General features: G+C 34.3%; 2 protein-coding genes across 2 annotated transcripts; one reads left to right on the plus strand and one right to left on the minus strand.

Moving 5' to 3' along the window:
• The first annotated feature begins 3970 nt into the window (after positions 1 to 3970).
• Positions 3971 to 6074, plus strand: LOC132170818 (FCS-Like Zinc finger 8). The gene is made up of 2 exons (XM_059581934.1): positions 3971 to 5315; positions 5740 to 6074. The coding sequence occupies exons 1-2, from the start codon at positions 4582 to 4584 to the stop codon at positions 5834 to 5836; spliced, it is 831 nt and encodes a 276-aa protein (XP_059437917.1). The 5' UTR covers positions 3971 to 4581; the 3' UTR covers positions 5837 to 6074.
• An 8041-nt stretch (positions 6075 to 14115) lies between these two features.
• On the minus strand, positions 14116 to 16797 carry LOC132171544 (uncharacterized). The gene is made up of 3 exons (XM_059582886.1): positions 16592 to 16797; positions 14518 to 16447; positions 14116 to 14415 (listed from the first exon to the last, which is right to left on the minus strand). The coding sequence occupies exon 2, from the start codon at positions 16154 to 16156 to the stop codon at positions 15536 to 15538; it is 621 nt and encodes a 206-aa protein (XP_059438869.1). The 5' UTR covers positions 16157 to 16447; positions 16592 to 16797; the 3' UTR covers positions 14116 to 14415; positions 14518 to 15535.
• Positions 16798 to 23372: the final 6575 nt, after the last annotated feature.

Below are 23372 nucleotides of genomic sequence, written 5' to 3' on the forward strand. Positions count from 1 at the left end.
TCACATTTTCAAATCGCAGATTTTAAAATCCTTATTTTAAAATCGCACTTTTCAAAATCGCAATCTTAAAGAGACCCTTAGGACCTGTTTGAGATTGCGTTTGAAGGGCCTAAAAATGCTTTTAAGAGTCAAAAAAGTCCGTTTGAAAAAATAAATAAATAAATAAAATAAAAAAATATTCATTTTGTAAAAAAATTAAAAGCGTTTTTAAGAGTTTAAAAAGTCTAAAAATTGTCAAAACGCACTTTTAGCAAAAACTTCAAAATGAAACTTTTGCTTAAAAACTCTTTTTGACTTAAAAATACTATTTTTCAAATACAATTCTAAATAGGCTATTAGTTTACGTCAAATTTTATCAAATGGCCATTTAAAAAAAAAAAAAAAGAGGGTAAAATTGGGTTTGAAACATGTAATGATGGACCGTTATGAGAAGCAGAAAAACCGAATAGTAGCCCACTTTTTCTGTACAACCCAAACATGGGGCCGAAGGTGGGGCCGGTGTCTAGAATACGTTAACAAAGCGAAAAGGACAACGCCGGAGGTTGGGCCCACAAAGTAGCATCCGGATTATGTTTATCTTGAGTGGAGGTCTGAGTGGGTCCCACAACCCCTATCCTACGTACGTGAAGAGTCTGGGATTGTCATGTGTACGTCTCTTGCGCGGCGGGACAGTCCCGCTAATTTTTTGCTTCCCGTTACTTTCGGTGGACCCCACCACCAATCCCACCCATACACTATTTTTATTCTTTTTCTGGGCCCCACCGTCTCACCTTATACAAGATGATATTGATAGGGATTTTTTTTAAAAAAAAAAATTTATTATTTAGAATTGGAAAATATTAAATATAAGAAAAAATTCTTATTAGATCTTTGAGTCTGTTAGTTCTACCAAATTTGATTCTTAAGGCTTTAAAAATATTGTGAAGATTATTGGATTAACTTATACGATTTAAAATTATTCCTATAGTCTAATTGTTGATTTGATTACAATTATCTAATAAATCATATCTAATAATATATTCTAACATAAGATAGTTAGAAGGACATATACATTTATGTAACATATAATCATTGATTGACGGGTGACATAATTAATGACTCAAGCTTTACTATATAATTGTAAAATTACAATTACATAACTAAATAAAAAATAAAATTTAGAAGAAAAAGAAATGATAGGCGAGGGGAAGGGAATCGCCCATGCTCCTCTTATGACAAGGGGTGCCTCTTCTCCATCCGTAAACTTCTATATTCAAGTACACTTTACAATAATTTTTATTATATTTATATATATTAATTAAATTTTCTTTTTTTATAGTGTAGCTCAACAATATATATCTGATAATAATAATAATAATAATAATAATTTAATATTATTCTTTCTCTTTTTTTTGGAATAGAAAAAGTAGATAAATAAATAATATTTGAAATGAAAAAGTAAAAAATGCTTTGAAAAAGAATATAAGTAGAATAAAAAAAAATGTGATTATTTAGTTAAAATTTAATTGAATATTTAATGAGGTGGACGTGAATGATGTAATTAGGCTACCGATTACTAATGGCTAATCGTTTTTCAATCTTGTTTTGTTGGCAGTCCCCGTCTCAGAAGTCTAACGCGAATTCCAGAGTCTAGGTAGGCCGAAGACTTTGTAGGGTGGCGATGTACTTTGAGCCAAATCCTTACTCTTTTACAAAAGAGTAATTAGAGGGTTATAGTAAAATATAAATAAAAAAATGCAAGCAAAATCAAACCTAATTTGGACCCATTCATCATCATCATCCCTTATACAACTTATTTACGTGGCAAACAAGTAAAACATGGCTTGGGCCCACGATCTCTTCTCAATCATAACCTCTCTCTCATTTTTTTTTTTTAAATAAAAAAATTATCATATCCTTTTATGCTTAATACATACAAGTTTTTAGTGCAAGTCCATTGGCAACTGACAAAACCCAAATGCATTTTTCACCCATCTCACATGCATACATAATAAGTTACAAAATTTATAAAATGGTGGAGGGTAGAAATAACGTATAATGCTTCACTCTATTTTAAGAATAATGTAATTTTTAAAATTACTGTCGAGTTTATGATTGGTTATTATTAAACTTTTGATCAAATAATAATTTTAAAAGTCACATAAAAAAAAAAAAAAAACATAAAATAGACTTTTAAAATTACTCTGATGGGAATAATAAATTCTAAAAAACCCTTCAAAAGTCAAACATTTTTCACGTTTGAAAGCAGGGACTTTGGAATGAGACCCTATAACCACTTAAGTCAAAAGTCAATTTCAAAGAATTATTGAGAGTGGAAAAGAGCTCTTTCATTACTTTTTTCTCACTCAAAAAAAAAAAAAAAAATGTCAAAGAGTTCGTGTAAAAACACGATTTTGCATCTACTTCTTCAACAAAAATCACTTTGTCCAAAGTATCAACTTTACATTTTTTTCTCTCCCAAAAATGACATTAGTAAGGGTTCAATGCTCAATGTGTTAAAATCTTTTGTTTTTAATCTAAAAATATAAATATTAGGAAACAACTCAAATACAAAACTCTTTTAAAAACACGATTGACATTTTTTTTCTTCAAAATTTATTTAAGAAAGCATTTACATCTGACTCATCAAATGTTTAACTAAAATTTAGCTAATTAATCTTCTTCTTCTTTTTTTTCATTTTAACTATCAATTTTTTTTTTTTTTAACACGTACATCCGACTCAATATTTTAGCTATCCACTGTCAATTTCTCTTGATCTATTTTCATTATTTTCAAAGATTAGAGAGAAGAAATTGATTTTATTTTATTAATTTAACTTTTACATTGTTGAGCTACAATTCTATTGAATTTACGTAGCAGCTAGTCAAATCTTTTAAACGAAATCGCTAGTAGGATGGCGAGCTTTTTTGGGTAGGCTATTTTGGCTAGCTAGCTATAGCCAAAATGGTTATAGAGAAAAACATTAAAATATATGGGAGGCTAAAATGATTGTCGAAGAGAATAAAGAAATATTTGAAAAATAATATTTAAATAGAACAGTGAAAGTTAATAATTAAAATGTTGAGCCTTATGTAGGTGTTTTGAAAAAGTGAATAGTTGAAATAAAGACATGTAATTTTTTTATATATAGTTAAAACATAGAGTAAATTTGATGAGCCCAATCTGAGTGCTCGAAGGTTAAGCAAACGAATCTTTTGGCTATTTTGACTAGCCCAATATGAGCGTTCTTAAAGCATTTATATTCAGCTCAACAAATATTCAGCTAAATAATTCTCTTTATTTTTTTTTAATTTTATTTTAGTTACTCATTTTTTTAAAGCACATGCATATATTTAGCTCAATATGTTAGCTATCTAATTTTACTTTGCAAATTAAAATATATTTCTTTACCTACTTTTACTATTCTCAATGAAAAAAGAGAACAAGATTAATTTCTGTTATTAATATAAATTTTGTGTTGTTGATGTACAATGCTCAGCAAATTTGTTATAACAGCAGAGCATTATAAATCTATAATCCTTACATATTTTAACGAGTCGGATAAGAACTTGATATTTTGACAATCCCAATATGAGTACTTCGTCCCGTTAAAATTTTTTGTTTTTTATTTTTTATTTTTTCTTCTTTAAAACAAAAATATTAACCAAATTCAATCTAAAAAATCAAAATAATTTTCACCCTTTAGGTTTATAGATATATATATATATATATACTCTTCGTTGCTTAGAAGGACCCTGATTAGGGTGACCTAAGCATTCCCTACAAGTGCGTGCGTTTATTTCTGCATTAATAATAGCGCAGGCTACAGTAAGAGAGATTTCAGACAGTCCAAGAGAGTCTGGAAAAAAGTAGAATTTTTACGTAAAAAGAGAAAAAAGAAAAGAAACTCCCCACAAAAAGACAAAGAGAGGGATAATAATAAATAAGAAAACCAAAATAAATAAGTAAATTACCATATAATAAGCAAATGTGTGCCTTTTAAAATCAAGAAGTTTGAGGCAGCTGTGTTGTCAAAACCACTGATTATCATGCACATGCCTTCCTCAGTCCCTCTTCATCTTCTTCTTTAAAAATGGCTAGAACCCAACACAACTCTCCTCTTTTGAGTTAAAAGGCCTTCCCTTTGTTGTTTTTTTCCTCTTGCCCACTTTCTCTGTTTGCAAGTTAATTCGTTGCGATTTGCAAAGTACTGAGACTGAATAAAGGAGGCCAGGGATGTGACTTGAGTGTAATTGATGGCAGGAGTGAAAAACCCACTACCAGAAAGCAGAGTCTGAGAGAAATAAAGACATCTTTCATTTGGATTTTACTACACAGTATTGATGATGATTGATGAGTTTTCTTTTTCATGGGGTGTTGTAAATCATATTTATGCCATTTCTTTCTGAAATCCACCAGAGAATAAAATTACCCTTCTCCTGCTCTTCTTCTTCTTCTTCTTCTTCAAATGGCTTGCATGCAAGTTGTTATGATTGGAATTTGTTTTTGATCTTTCAGGTGAGCTCTCTCTGTGAGTGTTATTGTTCTTTCTTTGTAAATCAACTTTTCTTTCATCTAAAGCTTACCCGATTGGGCTGAGAATGCTGAGAAACAGATCTAGAGCAGTCAGCGGCAAGCAATCCTTGATGACTGATCACAGCTCTCAACAGCCATCACCCACCCAGAAACGCAGCAGACCTGTTCAATCTTTCTTTGATTCTCCGAGATTCAGAGCTTTTACAGCAAAGGGTCTCTCTGAAACTGATTTTTTGATTAGTCCAACCTCAATTCTTGACACCTTACCATTCTCTCCTTTTGGGCACCCCTACAAAAGCCAACCAGAGTCACCAAAAACTTTCTCGAGAAACAAACACTGCTCGTGGGAAAAAATCGACTCCAAAGGCGTTGGCCTTGCTCTCGTGGATACTCTGATCGCCGATGGAAGTATTGCAGAGAGTCCTTCAAAACCCAGCAATGGAAAGGTCTTCTTTGGCACAAACCTTCGAGTTCAAATCCCTCCTCTGCCACCCTCTGCGATTTCTCCGAGTGATCAGTCTCCAATATCAACGGCCGAGAATTTGCAGCTATCAGAATTCGGATCCCCGCGTGTTGTTGCGGGTAATCTCTCGGTGAGCGAGATGGAGCTCTCTGAGGATTATACGTGCGTGATATCTCGCGGGCCTATTCAAAGAACGACGCGGATATTTGATAACTGCATTGTTGAGAGTTACTGTTCTTTGCCGGGAGAGCCAAACGCTGCGTTTCAGGACTTCCTCAGCCTCTGCTACACTTGCAGGAAGAATCTTGAACAGAGTAAAGATATTTACATTTACAGGTTTGGTCCCTTTCCTTCTCTTTGTTAAATTACCTCATTTTTCTTATATCTTCTCTTTGTTTAAAACATATATATTTATTTTGCTTTATGATTAAATTAAGCTTCTATATTCTTTTTCTAATAATTTCTCTTTACTCTCTTTTTTATACAATATTTTTTTAACAAATATATATATATAAATTTAATCATTTAATTAATAAAATACTCATTCTCATATATCTAAACTCAAAATCTCTCTTAACATATGTTAAATTATTATTTATTTTAAAAATTAAAGCCAAAATTCTTACTAAAAAACCTTATGCTTATCCTAAAATGCATTCTTCTATATTAACTTCAACAAAGTCTCAGCCAGTTTTTATTATTTTTATTTTTATTTTGTGATAAATCTAATCCCAAGTGTTTGTTCTAACAAATATTTCAGGGGTGAAAAAGCCTTCTGCAGTCACGAATGCCGTAACCGAGAAATGCTGTTAGATGGAGTGGAGAATTCTGAGTTTGATGATACCAAATTTTCTTGATCAACCCACTAATTAAGAATATAATAATATTAGTGGTTTTAAAAAAAAAAAAAATCTATTTTTGGCCCTTTTTTTTGGGGTTTTTTCTAATTTTTTATCTTTGTATTTGCATTTTCACCCTCGATCTCCAGTGCAGATAGAGATAAGAGAAGAGGATGAGAGATATTGTAGAGTTGATTGTACTCTCAAGTGACGACTAATTTGATGATTCAAAACTTGGGCAATCTATCTTCTTCTATCTTTTTGTTTTGTTTTGTTTTGTTTTTTTTTTTTAATTCAGATTAATAATCATGGAAACCAATTAATTAATCCATAAAGATTCTCTTCCCACGAGTGACTTTATCCCATTTTGTCCCATCTTTGGTTGTTGTGCTCAACGTATTAAAATTTGATTCATACTGTTAAAACTGACTTTTTCAAGGGAATGCATCCAAGCTCGACTGTCTTTTTCAATGCCACCGCTTCATGACTCCAATCAATTGACTCTATGCAATTGAGTAGTAGTTAAGAATTTTGATACATACTGCGCAGATGCTCCAAAGCTTCAATCTAACCAAGTTGTTTGTCTTGCTTGGACAATTTATCAACTTATCCCATAAGACGTGGCAATTCGAGCTCGAGTGTCGTATTGAGAAATTTGATCCATTTTTTTTTTCTTTTTTTCTATTCAACTTTGGGAAAATGAAAGGGAGATAAACAAAAAAAAAAACACAAAAACAAATTACAAGGGAGGGTCTTTGCAACTCCTAATTCTTAAAGCTGAAAGGAAATAAGAGTTATCGAGAATGCTTCCAAACACTAAGTGGAAAGTTGCTCATTTTGCAACCGAGTGTGCCCGAGAATTGGCACATCTAGAGACCTTTGAAGCGGTCCAATAACTGAAAAAGGAGAACTACTGGCTACAATCGGCAATGACAAGAGCACAAGGCCAATCCGAGAAGAGGTGACCTTGGTTGATGGCCAAGATAGTGAGGAGGGAGTTGCATTCCACAAGAATAGAGGGACATCTATAAGATTTGATCCATTTAATTAAATTGGTCAGACCCTTGAATCTTAATATGTTAATTTCGAGTTGGATTTGTAAGTCGTGTAAAAAATTGTCAGCCCTAAATATTGTGTATTGATGCATGGGTATATGACTATATAGCTCGACCTAACCTGACTTCCCGACCCATTAAATTAAACAGCTTAAACTCCTCAATTCTAACCCGTTGATTCCATGTTGATTTAACAGACCGCATTAAAAGTCCCTTCTTGTCATGAGGAAAACATGATTGAGCTAAGCTAATGGGTCCAAGCAGTCAGGGTCCTATGAAAACAAAGTGTGGTGGCCATTGCCACAGTTGGGAGTTAAAAGAATAATCTAACGTAGTGGTGAAGGGCTAAAGGGATATGTAGATAAGGGATCCTTGTCCTTCAAATATTTGCATTAATTAATAATGTCAAGAATTTTTATGCATACTTCGCAGATGGTCCAAAGCTTCAAATCTAACAAAGTTGTTTGTCTTGGACATGCAATTGATCAACCTCTTCACTTTTACATCATCAATCTCCCCCTCTCGATAAGACGTGGCAATTTGTGTTCGAGTGTCAGGATTGAATCGTATCAAGGCATGAATATAAGACTATATAGATTAATATTAATTGAGACGTGGCAATTTGTGTTCGAGTATCGAGTTCGGATCGTGTCCAAGCATGAATATAAGAATATATATCCATATAGGTTAATCTTAATCTAACCCATTTAATTAGACATGTTAGACCCTTCAACCCTAATCTGTTAATTTTGTACTGGGTTCGCAAGTCATGTAAAAAATTATCAGCTCTAAATGCTGTGTGTCAAGGCATAAGTATAAGACTATATAAGTCAACCCTAACCCGACGTCTGAGTCTGACTTATTTAATTAAACTGGTCAAACTCATTAACCCTAATGTACTAATTTCGTGTTATGTTCGTGTTGAGTAAACAGATTAGGTCAAAAGTTGTCAGTCATACTCTCGATTAGAGGAAAACTTTTAAAAGATTACACCCTTGTATAAGATGATTGAGCAAGCTAATGAGTCCAAGGAGTGATGGTCCTATGGCAACAAAAAGTGGTGGTCTTTGCCACAGTTGGGAATTAAAAGATAAATAGTGTCAAAACTAATCTAACATGGTGATGAAGGGCTAAAGGCATCTGTAGAGAAAGAGGTGGGATTAGTGATTCTTATCCACTGAAAAAGAGTACTTGGTAGTTAAACCATCCATGTCCTTCAAATATTTGCATTGATTAATAATAATGTCAAGGCTAAAGGGGAAAAAAGGGGATTCTGATTGTACATTAACTTGCTTTTGCAAATCACCATGACAACTTTCTAAATCAGTAGCTGATATTTGTATTCTCATACAAGCTTTTCTCTGGTTTTGGTTACTATTTAAACAAATGGATGAGAAAGAATCTAGCCCTAGGTAATGTCTTCACACTATCTTGGCTGATAGGATTTCATTAGCCTATATGTTGCTGACAGCATGGGTCCAAGCCTATCCCAAATTCTATTATCAAAAGATGAAAAAGTTCAAAAAAAAACAAAAAAAAGGTAAAATGAACTTAGCATGGGTCCCAATAACTTACTTGATTTGTAATTAGTTTTTTGTTGTATCAAAATGAACTTAGAGACCCCTTAAGTATGCTAAAAAAATAATTTAGTCTTTACAGCCAAATTTCGTTTACTAATTTAACAAATTCTGTTAGTATGACATTATTCAAATAGAATACGTGTCACAATTTTATTGGCTCTAACATTTAACGCTATTGAAATCTATTAAGTCAGTGGACGAGATTTGACTGTAGGGACTAAATTGTTTTTTTAACATACCTCAAGAACTTTTGAGTTTAATTTAATATATACCACATGAAGCTAATTACAAATTAGGTCAACCACGAGGATTAATTTTGCTTTGGGAAAGATAACATTTATACTTGTTTCTTTTCTTCTCTCACATTCTACTCATGGTTGTTTAATTTCTTATCTTTTCTAACATGACTTCCTCGTTTTACAAGTTTTCCTTACCTTTCCTTCATTGTTCTGAAGTCAAATGAAAAGAAGAGTACCCCAAATTCTAATTTTTTTTTTTTTTTTTTTTTCATTAAGTCTCCATTACATCAAGAAACAGATGAGGTAGAAAAATGATCGATAGGAAAGAAATTCCAAAGGAGTTGTAAAGCACTTGAATAGGTCACAGAAACCTAAGAGTAAAAGCTATAGCCTTTGCTTCAATTTTCGAAGGTTGCATGATAAATATTTCTGTGCAGTATGTCTATCCTTACCAATTACCAAATAAATAAATAAGCAAGTTGAGAGATAAATTAATGCCTAGTTGTGGAATGGTCCAGCAGACAAAGGTTCAGAGGAAGTTTAATTGCTGGTGTTAAATATGTCATGGAAACAGAAGAGTTGGGTTTGAGCTTTTATTGCAGGAAATTCCAAAATCTCAAGAACCCTAATCAATAATGGCAACCTAAAGGTCCTCTTCCACCCAGATAGAGACAAAATCATCTGTGACTCTGCATGTTCAGGCAATGCCAAGATCGCTAGTGTCAGTCTTAGACCATGGTGGTTGGAGGTAGCTTCCTACTATGTCTGCTACTTTGGTGGGCAGCTCTTGCATAGAATCTTGCAGAGACATTTGATAACTTTTTGTTTTTTAGTTCAGAAAGTGTTCATATGTGATTGAAGGTGAAAATAATTTCAAATATTTTATATTTGAAGTTGTTGGTTAATATTAACCCATCAGGATGTAATATGTACAAGTGTATATCTAATGGATCAGATAATGCTAAAGTTGATCCTCATCCAGATACTGCTAAAGATGATTCTCATCACCAACAGATTGGCTAAAGGATGGATGTACAGCAAAGTACTAGTTCTTAGAGCCTAAGGTTTGTGGTATCAGGGAGTATTACCCCTTAGATCTCAAGTTCGAGACTTGCTAGATGCAAACTCTTTCTTGGGACCACATTGTCTGGTGTAAAAAGTTAGTGATTTCCTTGATCTGTATAGAAAAACTTTTAAATGTGCGATGCACGGGTTCGAAGTTTATTCTGTAGGGATAAGTCCGAAGGGCCGTAACTTGTTGAGGTTCCTCGTCATAAAAATAAATAACAATAAAAATAAAAATAAAAATAAATACCGGTTCTTAGCTTAAGATGCTAGCATAGTTGATGAACTCAAACCTCTCCTTCTTCCTCATCTACTCCATACACTTACTCATCACATTACCATTAAACAAAACCGTGACAGAAGGTCCTTCTGTGGAAGGCACAACTTGTTCCTTTTCTGCAAGGTCAGAATTTGTTTGGACATGTTGATGGATCAACTCCCTGCACACCTCGGACTCTGCCTCTGGATCAATGGTAGCCAATCTGGCATACCAAACTTGGAATCATATCACCAAGATAAAAAGTGATTCTTGGTGCTCTCATTTCATCCCTCTGAAGGGGTCTTAGCACATGTTGTTGGCCTGGACTTTTCCCTTGAAGTCTGGCTTACTATATGGAGAAACTTTTCTCCTGTGATCATCCATGGCATGTATAATACAAACCAGGTATCAATCTAGGTCCAATTAAGACTCCTTGAAGAATCCGAGTAATAGCCCTACACCAAGCTGAATTGGAGAAGAATCTCGGGTCCAAATCAAAGTCTCAGTACTCCCACATAAATTTCCATAAGGCCTATATCATAGGTATAAACTTTTGACTGAAATCTTGTACATTTAGAAGCATACACCTTTACTCAGATATACTAACTTAGGCATCGGAGTGAGACCCCGCCGGCACACTTGACAAGCTCCTTTGCTATTTATTATTGTTTTGCAGCGATTGTAGGAGCATTAAGAACGCGGATTGAAGATTAGAAGCACACCAAAGAATGTGCAGTTCACTCCATCCAGAAATTGAAGATTAGAGTCACCAGAATTTTCATTTTTTGTTTTTTTCACTTTTCTAAAAAATAAATAAATAAAATTGGGCCATTTTGGAAATTTTAACAAAAAATGGGTAAAATTAAAAGGAAAAAATTCTTCAGGAAGTATTGATGCTTTTACAATCGAGACATGCCATAGTGCAATAAAAAGACCATTTTTGGCTCATAATAGTTCTAGGTGGTAAGAAGCCACAGGCCTATCAGTGGGTGAGATCACAACAACTATGAATCATAGCCTCGAAGTTTAAAAATTTGTAATGTTGGTATCCCAACAATTCTCCCTTTCAATTTCACCCCACCGATAGAGTTTAGGACTAAATCAATAAATCAAACGGTAAATAAGTGAAATGGCTCTTATACTCCTGTAAAATTTATAAAAATACAAATGTGCTCTTAATTTTTTTTTTTTAAAAAAAAAAATGTAAAAGCAAAAGAAAAAAAATACCTAATGTTCTAAGGTCGTGGGTATGGTGACTAGGGATGTAAATCCGGCTGGTTATAACCGGCCACCAACCGGTAATCAGCTAACCAGCCAATCGCTTTTAAAAGCGGTTGGAAATAACCGATAACCGGTTCGGTTACCTGTTTTTACATTTATATACACCCAGTTATAACCGATAACCTATATATATATATAAAATGAAGTCATTTACCTTAGAATTTTTTTTTTTTTGGACAACCACAACAAAGCCTAGCTTATTAGGCCAAAAAAGTTCTAATTATTAATTTTTTTTAAAAGGCCAAAAAAAAAAGGCTAAATTAAGCCAAAAGGTCTGATACCCAAAATAAGCCCAAAATACCAAATTTTTTAAAGACCCGGTTACTGGTCTGGATAACCAGCGGTTATTACATAACCGCCTACCGTTTTTAAAATTGACCAACCGGTTACCCCAGCTCCGGTTAGTAGTTTTAGCCACTAATCGCTAACTGGAATTGGGTTTACACCCCTACTGTTGACCCATTGCCTAGGCTTAACCGTGAATCAATGTTCTATTTTTTAAGTTTTTTTTTTTTAAGACAATAAAAAAAACATAGGTAGTTTGGAAATTTTGGTATATTAACACAAGGGGTAATAGTGCAAATTTTTAAACTTCGAAAGTATGGTCTATACTTCGAAAGATAAGTGAAGTTTTCCCATGAAATATCAATGTTCATTGTATTTGGGGAATATCTTCGAACACTTGCATGTCATTCTTATGGGAGGAAGTACATGCCCAAGAAAATGTAAGTTGACATGAAACATTTTTCAATAGAAATATTTATAAAGTATGATTCCTTTTAATGTTTGCCCAAAGTTTAAAATAAATATTTAGTATTTAGTTACATCCAAAATCTCTAAGTTGAAACTTAACATAAAAACTTAAAAAAAAAAAAAAAAAAAGAAGGGCCATTGGCACTAACAACATGATTAGATTGGATGTGATAGGATGAAAAAGGGTGGAGTTGGTGGTGTGGAGGAATGTGGGAGAAAGAGGTAATGGCCATGATAATACATAACCAATAAATTTGAATTTTGAATTTAATGGTGATTTAGAGTTCACTATGAAAACGAAGGCTTGGTCTAAAAATAAAGTTTCAACCAAATGAGAGACTTTTCTTTTCCTTTTTAGGTATAATTCTCTGTCAACTATGAAAAACTTTTTCTTTGCTTAACAATTTTTAGTAACATCAAACAAAAGAAAAAGATATTTCCCAAAATAAAAAATATATATATTTTACGGCTAAACAAAAACAAAGAATTCAACCACTTTTGAATTGCCTCAAACACACGGAAACAAAAAAGCAAAAGCAAAAACAAAAAAATATATTGAATTGAAGAATCTGTGGATTGCTTCAACAAAGTGAAAGAGATGCATGGATATGAAGGAACAGGAGCCAACGGCGTCCAGCGGAGGAATGGGGGCGGTGACATTCAGTAGAGGAATTTTGACGATGAATTAAAGAAAAAGTTTGTGTTTTTTACGCCGACTCGAAGAAAAATCCGATGTGTTTGAATTTATCATGTTTCATTCACTCATTATAAGACACAGAAAGCTTGATTTGTGCAAAGTCTATATAAAAGTTATTCCCTACATAATAATAATAATAATAGTCCAACATCAAAACCGTTTTCTTCTTCCCCCTTCTGTCTGGTTTCACTTTTCCTTTCCAACAAACAAAGACAAAGACAGAAAAAAAAAAGTGACTTTGAAAAGTGCGAATGCTAAAGGGCAAAAGCAAGTTTTCCCAGCACAAGATGCTCAAGAATTTGGGCACGAGAAAGGGGAAGCACCAGGACATTATACAAGAGTCTAAAGAATTTATGATATCTTGGACCACCATTTCCAAATTAGCTGTCAGCAAATAAAAGAAACTTGGGCAATTATTTGAAAGCAGGAACTAAAATTCACCTTTCAAAAGTATCACAGTAAAAATTCCCTGGCCATCGACATCTATCAAGAACTTAAAGATAGAAAATCAGTTGGACAATTATCAAGTGAAATTTTTTTCATTTAAAAACATGTTCTTGTAACATTAAAGTAAAAACTATTTTTGAGTTTTTAAAAGTATTTCGTAGTTAGGTTGTTTGGTAAGGTTTTTTTTTTTCAGAAGAGAACAAAAGACAACAATAATTTTAATATTAATTTGAAGATCAACTCTAATATGGTATTAGACAAAATTGGCGTTGTGACTTAAAAGTTATGGCTAGATAGCCTAAGACTTTTTTTTTTTTTAATCAAATGCGGAAAAAGGTTACAAGGGATGATAACCTAAGACTTTGAGTACACTTCTTAAGGTCTTAGGTTTAAAACCCACTAAAGGCTTATTTGGAATTGCGTTTGAGACTTAAAAATACGTTTAACACTCAAAAAGTCTATTTGATGAAAAAATTACTCGTTTGATAAAAAAATTAAAAGCATTTTTAAGGGTCCAAAAAGCTTAAAAATGGCCAAAAAAAAAGGTTATTTCTCAAAACGCAATCCCAAACAAACTCTAAGTTGAAACTGCTTATTGGGGCCATCGGACTGGAGGTTCACCACTTAAATTGACCGAAGTGCACTTACGGAAAACTCCTTGTTGAGGGCCTGTACACCCCTGGGATTAGTCGGAGCGAAGTTCCAGATACCCAGTGCCAAATATATATATATATATATATATATAAATTAAAATTAAAAAAATAAAATAAAAAAAGTTGTGGCAAGAAAGTGCCATACCCAAGATTGTGTAGTAGATGTTTTCAAAAAAAAAAAAAAGATTGTGTAGTAGATCAAATTTAATAAGCAAATAATAAAAAAATTAATGCAAGAAACAGTAATATTAATCATAAGGCAGCATGATGACATAAACATTGACATAGATAAAAAAAACATACCGACGTTACAGTCTGATACAACGTGATAAGGGACATGATAACAGCAACTTAGCCAAATACTAACATAATATATAGACTCCACTAGATCAGGGGACTCCAGGAACAACAGACTAAAACAACCAAACATGCATTTTTCAAACAAAAGAGACGACATAAAGAAACTGCACGCAGCTTCTCACAAGACTTACATACAAAACACTAGATCCAGCACGAACAAATCTTACTAGCAAAGCCACCATTGATTCTTCTGTGAATGGCTGGCTCCCTGTTTCACAGATTGGGAAAAAGAGAAATGCGACAGCAGTTAAATTAGTACTACAAAAATATACTTAAAGCACAGAAAATCAAAATTCAAAAGGATATTTACCTAGTGCATGGCTTGGTTCGATCAACAACCTACAAGGAAGATGAACCTTTTCGGTGATCAAGATGGATGCAGCACTATGCTGTTACAAGAAGAAGCAACTACAAGGGGCTTACAACGAGACAGAGCAATACGGATTGAGGCTACTAACTGAAGCAGAAGCAGCAAACTATGACTATCTCCACCCCTTCCCACTTTTCCCTCTTTAAAAACAGGAATGCGGCGAAGGGGGACGAACACCTCGCAGAGTGTACAGAACGGAGTGAGATCCTAACAGAATTAAAAGAAACAATAAATATGAAGAGGGGGAGATGTTGGTAGGTGGGTAAAGAGTTATAGGAAGGCAGATCATCTGGCAGCCGATTGAGGCAACTTTGATCTTTGAAAGAGATTAATCAATGTCAGGCTATGAGAAAGGGTAATAAAGTTAGGCTATGAGAAAGAAAGGATAATAAAATTTAAGAACTAAAGAAGCTGATGATAACAAGAATGAAACAGAAGCCTACGGAGTTTGTGCAAGTAGTCAGTTCCAGATTCTAGAGTATATACAGGCTCTGAAACAAAGACCTAAAAACCTAAACTTAAACCCAAAGCTTGGCATCATAACTTCCACATTCAACTAGAAAAGTTTTTTCCTTCAGGCCCAATAAATTCAACAGCAGTCAGGCATTCCATCCATGCCAAAGAACAGCTCCATCAATCAATCAACCAAGCAAATTTTCATGCTACTTTGCTTCCATCCGAGCCGCAAAACCCCCCCATAATAAGCATACATTCCTCTCGCTATCATATGCCCATGACCAAAATCCAAGTCCACAGCTCAATCCCAACTCCACATCAACCCTTAACGTGCAACCCAGAGATTGTTGACCCACCACAGCCATTGCCCTCGCTTACTGAGCTAAACAAAACTCTAACAGAGTCGCACTACTGACCGATTTATTCACTCTATATACAATCTAACACTAACCCAAGTTTTCAAAATAGATATATTTACAGGAGCCCCAAACTCCAAACCATGTCACTCATCGAGATTAAGAATGCGACGTAAGGTCTTCGTCGCAGAGTCAGCACTACGAAAGATATCCCTGGTAGAACTGTGATGCTCCCTAGTAGGCGATGGGGGTGCAGACTTGGCCATTGGGTGGTGCGTTTTGATCATCTCAGGGGCCGAACAGGGCAAGTCAAGCGACGCGGTCCTCTTTGGCCGGAGCGAGAATTTGGGTATCGGTAAAGAACTCGGCGGCGGCGAGTTCGAGTACGTGGGACCAGCCCAGAGCTCAGAAAATGAAAACCGCTCGTTAGGAACATCCTCGCTAAAAGCCCTCTCTTTCCTACAAGCTTTCAAGTCGATGTTAATGGGAGCGCTTTTCACAGTTGTTTTCGAGTGTGTTTTGCTATCAGAGTGTGTAGGGGATGGTGTATCAGGCAAAGAAGAAGAAGGAGAAGAAAAGCACTGTTTGGCTACAGAAGTAGAGCAAGCCTTCAATGGGGTCGGTAGTATACCTGCGCCGGATTGGTAACTCCGGCAATTGATCCCTCCGAAGTCTCCGGACGGCGACGAACCGAACCGGACCGGCCCACCGGATTTACTTCGGCTGTAGTACTGGTTCCTATGCTGAGCAACCACAAGGGTCTCCATGGTGAAACTCGCTGATTCAGTCACAGTAATCCCACTAGATCCAGTTCTCCACCGCTACAAATCAGCCAAAGATCTCTACCTCGCGCTAAAAATCACAATTTCAGGCGTCCTAACTGCACTGAAACCACTGAAACTCATAGATCTTCGAACACCTAACCCCGCGAGTTAAACAAATCACGGTGCTCGGTCTCTCCGAAACTCAAATGTTATATTCCCAGATCAGAAAACCACCCAAAACCAAAATCGATTCAAAAATCAAACCAGATCTTCCCAGAAAACAACTACAATTGGCTGCCACACAAAACAAAAAGAAAATAAGATTGAGATAGTGAGGAAAACAGCAACAAAAATAAAATGAAAAACCCAGAAAAGCTGAAAGCTTGGGTTTTTATCTTCATAGTGAGATTCTCGGGAAAGCGAGAGTGGGAAAATTACCGGACGGATGCGAGAGGGGTCGTCAGTGAAGCGAAGATGGGGGATGGGAACCTGGGAGTAGGGATTGTTGGATGTAAAGAAGAAAATGAGAATGGTAGCCCACAGCGAGGGTTAGAAAGATCGCTCAGTCTCCACGGATCTGAAATGACTCTCCCACGTCGGATTGAATCACCTGATGGACTGTTTTTTTCTCTTTTTTTTTTTCTTTTTTTTTTAATATGTTATATGATGGAGTTGTTTTTCTTTTTCCTAATATATATAATATATTTGATCGAGTTGTTCGTATAGTTGTTGATATAGTTAAAGGAATAAATAATAATGCTATTCTTTGATGGCATCAAAAAATAATAATAATAATAGTAATAATAATAAAAATAAAAATAAAAAGAGTTGGGGTGAGATGGGTGGCCACCCAAAACCAACTGTTGGGAATTGGGATCAGTACTTTCAACTATTTGGGGCGTTACACACATGGGGTAATTAGTTTTCCAAAAAGTTACGAGCTTGTTCATAATTTTCATGTTTTATCATGTGTTGTTATGATTTAATATGTTTTTAGGGTTAAATACCTCAAATCCTCTTAGGGTTTATTAACTTTATTTTTTTTTCTTTGTGATTTTATTTTTATCACAGGACCCCCTAGAGTTTTGATAAAGGACAAATTTAGTCTATTCGTTAGTTGACCGTTAAGACTGACATGTGGACCAATCAGATGTTGACACGTGGCACCTATTTAATTTTTTTTTTGTAAATTAAAAAAAAAAATGTATTTTTTTAAAATAAAAAAAATAAAAAAGAAAAAGAAAAAGCGCAATTGAAGCCAGAATACCCGAGCCATTTGGGGTGGCTCCTTTGGCGCTGGGGTGACTCCGACCCGCCGCGGGCTCGGGGGGTGGCGAAACCACTACCAACAAGCAGGGGTGGCGAAGCCACCCCAACCATTGCAGTGCCCATGAGGTGCGTTTCCGGCCTTTGGCACATCCCGACTTCCTATATGGGGGTGGCGACCACTTACCCGTGGCCAAAGGGGAGTGTGAGCCACCCCCCAATTTTTCTATGCTTTTTTTTTTTTTTTAATTTTTTTTAAAAAAATTAAATATGTGCCACGTGTCAGCATCTGATTGGTCACGTGTCAGTCCTAATTGTCAACTAACGGATGGACTAACTTGGTCTTTTATCAAAACCCCAGGGGGGTCCTGTGATAAAAATGAAACCCCAGGGAGATAAAAATAAAGTTACTAAACCCCAAGGGGGGTATTTGGTATTTAACCCATGTTTTTATAAGGTTATTATGAACTTTAGTTAAGTTAGAATACGAACTGAGTAGAAATTTGAGTCTTTTATGCATTCGAGCATTCATCGAACTTTCCACTGCTTTTGATCAAACGTTCGACCCTTGTTGGCTAAGCAATCGACCTTGAAGCTGAATGTTTGACAGGCACTAGAAATTGATAATTAGGGTTTTAAATATAGATTAGTGTACCAATGATATGCTTATGGTTTTCATATGCATGCAAGGGCAGAACTACCCCTAGGCTCCAGCCCCCCAAGACAAGGGGTGGTCCTCCAAATTTTTTTTTTTATAAAAAAAAAATACCTTTAAAAATTAGTTTTTGCCCCCTTCCCCTCCCCCATCCTCCTTTTCTTTTCTTTTCTTTTCTTTTTTTAATTTTATTTTGCACCCCACAAACTAAATATTCTAATTCTGGCCCCCTTATGCATGGATTAGAACTCCCAATATATTGTATATAATATTAAAGTATGTTTTGCATTAACGTGGAGTTCGAGATATCTGACTTTGTGGATAAGCAACTAAGATAAGTAAATGCTATGTATGCCTACCACTTTAATATGTTATTACTTAATATATATATATATATATATATATATATATATATATATACCACTTCTATTACATGTTTATGCCAGCTTTAAACAAAATATATGCTTGGTATATGATTTTATGATAAATGAACAATAAATTACATCGTATGATATGGTACACTGGTACGTGCATGTAATGGTTGTGAATTTATTATTATACGAGCTTAACCCTATAGTCACATAAAAATGTTTATGTTTGACCTTAATTCCAATAATTGTTTTGTAACGGGTACACCATGTACAGATTTTATCACTAATATGATTTTATTAATAGCGTGGGCCACTCGAGGCCAGATTCAGTCGAGCAGCTAGTATATGACCGTATGCGGTAATATTCAAGATATCGGTATTATACTACGGGTCTCTCGGGACAACTCTAACCCTACCAAGAAGAGGTTAATGGCCTAAATAGACCTTACAAAAGAATCTATTATATACATATATAACAATCATTAATCATAGCATTATGATGAAATATGTTCGGTAGATCGCTGTCTATTGTTGGCAAGGCGTAGGCGAGTGGGCTGTGGCTCGGTTTGTTTTCAAGAGAAGTAATGGAGAATAGGCTAATGATGGGTTTTTTTAGTTTTGTCAACGAGCGACAAGAAAGTAGAGACTTTGTTTTCACATAACTCTTTTCTTTTTTTTTTTACAAATTTAACGTGTTGTCCCCTTATTGGAGGGCACAAAAGACAAGTTTTGTCCAAAATCCCTATCGAAGTAATTATCTTTAAGTTTACGATTGATACCACATATGATACATTTTAAAATCGAGATTATCATATGATTTAAGCCCTCACTACATGTACTAATTTAGCTTCTTCGGGATTGGGGGTAGTTTTGTTGTTATTATGCATGGTCTCATTTTGCTTTTAGGGTTTTTTTTTTTTAATGTTAAAAAAAATTACAAATAATTCAAAACACAAAAATTATTCAAAATTATTTTTATAATGTGTCACACATAAAAAAAAATAAAAAAAATAATAAAAATAAAAAAAATAATAACAATAAAAAAAAAAACATTGTCAAACAAAACCGAATATGTCGGATTCATACAACACAAGTCATGCTATATGGTGTGTGCTAAGCTAAGCTAAGCATCAGGATATATGATAAAGGTTGGTACAGACACGTGTCTGTTTTCGGGAAGCTAGTCGGTTTTCTTTTTGTTGGTTACTGGGTGACGAAAAGTTGGTAAAGAAAAAGACCAATAGCATCTTCTTCTTTTTTTATTCTTTAGAACCAGATAAATATCTAAAATAAATTATTTTTCTCATGCGGTGGGCCAAACACTCTTTACTTTACACCACTATCTTTAAAAGGTTATATTAACTAGTTTTTGTAATTGATTTTAAAATATTTTCATTTTTATACTTTTATTTATATATTTTTTACTATAACATTAAAAATTATCACTAAATTTTAGATCTAATAATAACTTTCAGTATTACGCCAAGGAACGTAAACTAGAAAGTATGAGAATGAAAATGTATGAAATATTTATTTAAATTAATATATTTTGTTTTTCTCTTCTTCTTTTTTTTTTTTTCCTTTTTTTAACAATAAAATGACAAATTAAGGTAATCATGAATGCTTACTAGCCAATCAAGCATTTAGTGAATTGAGTTCGAGTATAAGGCTCCGTTTACTTTGACGTAAAATAGTTTTTACAAAATGATTTCTGCATTTGACGGTGTTTACTTCGACGTAAAATAGTGGTCAAACCGAAAATAATTTTTATTTGACCAAAAAGCTTTTACATTTTTAGAAAAATAGTTTACACTTTTTAATTTCGTAAACTATTTTCTCCGATCAAGCATTTTAGTTTGTCCTTCAAGCAAACAATATCTCCTACCCTTTTTTTAAAAAAATAATAATAACTATCTCCTACCAAATACCTAAAACAGACAGCCTAACAAAGTGTAAGGAAAGGAAAGCATAAGTTTTGAAAGTCCAAAAAAAAAAAAAAAACAAGGGGCATAATTGGACTTGATTACAAGAAAATATATTATAATTTACTAAAAATCTCCCAGTTGGTTCTTTGCTTGGTGGGTTGGTTTAAAAAGTGAAAAAAGGCAGTCAAAAGAAGGCATTTTACTTTAGTTTGCACGCCGAAAGGAATCAAAGAGTGCATTGTCCAAACACCAAATATGACCCTAATGTTAATCAACTTGATCAATGAGTTATTAACTTGATTTAACGTTTGGGCTGGAAGATCATATTCAATGTCTATTTTTTTTTTTTGGGGGGGGGGGGATAAACATATTTATTGTTTTCTTAAATACGATTTTCTGAAAATCATATGGATTAACAAGAAATTGCTAAGGCCGAGAATAACCGCTAACCGCCCTAACTGCGAATCGTTAATCGCCTAACTACTTTTAGAGGCGGTTAGAAAAAAACAGCTAAGTGCTTTTATATATATATATATATATATATATAAAACAACCTCGTTTTGGTGTTTAAATATGTATAAAACTCTAGAAATGACGTTCTAACCGCTTTACTAACTACCTAGGCAGTTATATATGGTTAGCGGTTTTAGCTAATAATCACTAACTGTAACAGTTTTTTCACCCCTACTGCAAAGTTTAATTGATTTTTTGATCTCTCAAGTTTTAGCTAAACATTTGTTTGACTTTCAAGTTCCTATCAAAAGATTTGTCCCGTGAGATGCAAATTTAGCTTTGAATATTATTTCATGACTAATGTCAAAAACTATATTTCTATCATATAATTATTGTATAATGTTGATATGACAATCTCAATCAACTCTTGGATTAGTTTTTTTTTTTAAAAAAAAAAAACTAAAAAATAAAAGAAAACATCTAAAAATTGATTGGGAATGTCACTCAGTATTACTCTTATTTCATATGGTTTTGCATTGTAAGATTACATTGGTTATGTCCTATTTCCTTGGGGCATTATTGAAATAAAGTCTTAAGCAACTTTATAGGTGTCCTCATCTAGTTGGCCCAAAATGGCTGACCCAACAATTTTGAGTCATCCCAATGGGCTACGGGCGGGTAAAACCATCTAAACTTCAGCATATAGCGCAATTTATTTTGAATTTGGACCTTGTCGTGTTGGACATCGGGTTTGGGTCGACAAACCTCTCACATTTCTTCATCACTTTCTTTCTCTCTCCCTCTTTGTTTCTTCTTCGTTGAACGTTATTTTTCCTTCGATTAACAATTTTTTCTTCTTTTCTTCTCTCTCTCCATTATCAATCGGTCAATCATAATTTATAATCGAGCTTATTTAAGTAAACAGGTCAAACTGTTCAACCATAACTGCTAATTTCTTATTGGGTTCTTGTTTGGTTTGCAATTCATATCGAAAAATTGTCAGCCTTAAATATTGCTTGTCGGGTTTGGGTCAATTTTGGACATAAGTTTAAAACTATATAAGTCAACCATAATTCAACTCATTTAATTAAACGGGTGAGACCCATCAACCATAACATCTTAATTTCGTGTTGAGTTCATAGGTGTGATGCCCTAAAATACTAAAAATCCTAAGAAGAGGATTTATTAAAAACAATCGCTTGTATTAAATCAATAACACCCCATTAATTTATAGAGTTTTAATTATGATCATAAAAGTCCTACTTTTTTTTTTTTTTTTTTTTTTGGAGAAAACCTATATTTGAAAAACAACACCAAAAGCCCAATTTCAGCTTCTCACCGAATGTTCGCTGAGGGACCATCGAACGTTCGAGCCCAACCCTTACAACAAACGTTCACCCAGGGACCACTCTGAACGTTCGTTGACCAAATTGTAAGCTATTGGGCATTGATCAAATGTTTAACCTGTAACCCTAGAACTACTATGCAATAGTACACTAAACGTTCGCACATAAATACCGAACATTCAGTAACAATCTGAAATGTAATTTTAACTCATTATCCATATTTTCAAACCAAGGCACGCCCCTCCCACTATAAATATCCCCCTCCTTACTCCAAACTCCACCCCTACACCAGAAACCCTAATCCTAGAGTGAAAAGAGATTTTAGAGAGAGAGGGGAGGAGATTTTGAGGTGGTTTGCCATCTTTAAGGTAAACCCTTCTGGATTTACTTAGTTTTCATATTGTTCTTATGATTTTCATGCTCTTTACAAAGTCTTAAAATATCATTATGAGTTTGTATTATCATTCTCTTTAAGAAGAGAAAAGGGTTTTCAAAAGTTTTAAAAACATCTCATGCTTGCTTAGATTTGCATACTATTATGATTTGTTATGTTTGCATGTGCTCATTAAGGGTCTAAGATAAGAAGTGTTATGTGATGATTTGAAAATAGGAGCTTTGCATGCATTATGGTCTCTAACTGAATGTTCGCCCTTGAGCCCGAACATTCAGCCGTAAGCCAGAACACTTGCACAATGTCTAAAACGGGTGAAATTAGGGTTTTGTGATCTTAAAGGCTAATTTGCTATTTGATACGGCCTTAAGTGTTTAAAATAGGCACCCTAGTACTACGCATAATGATAATTTATATTTCGTTATAGCAGGAGTCTGAAATGTATGGAGAATTGAGCGAGTGTAAGAGGTAAGTAAATACTTACGACTGCTTGCCATAAAAACGTACGATATATGTTAGCTGACTGAGTACGCATATGTTATGTGCATAATTACTTTTTATGTAACTTGATAAATGCCTTAACAACTGATTAATAAGATACATTGTATGACATGGTACACCGGTACATGCGTTATTCGTGGGCTTATTATACACTTGATTTTCTGGTCAAATATGTGTGTGTTATATAGGCCTTGGATCCAGTGGTTGTTTTGTGACCGACGCAGTTTTGTTTGATTGGGGGATCACTACAAGACGTACACTATTAGTAGCGTGGGTCACTTGAGGTCGAACTCGGTCTGGCTGCTGTTATG

Source organism: Corylus avellana, chromosome ca2 (genome assembly GCF_901000735.1).
Source record: "Corylus avellana chromosome ca2, CavTom2PMs-1.0".
Taxonomy (NCBI): Eukaryota; Viridiplantae; Streptophyta; class Magnoliopsida; order Fagales; family Betulaceae; genus Corylus; species Corylus avellana.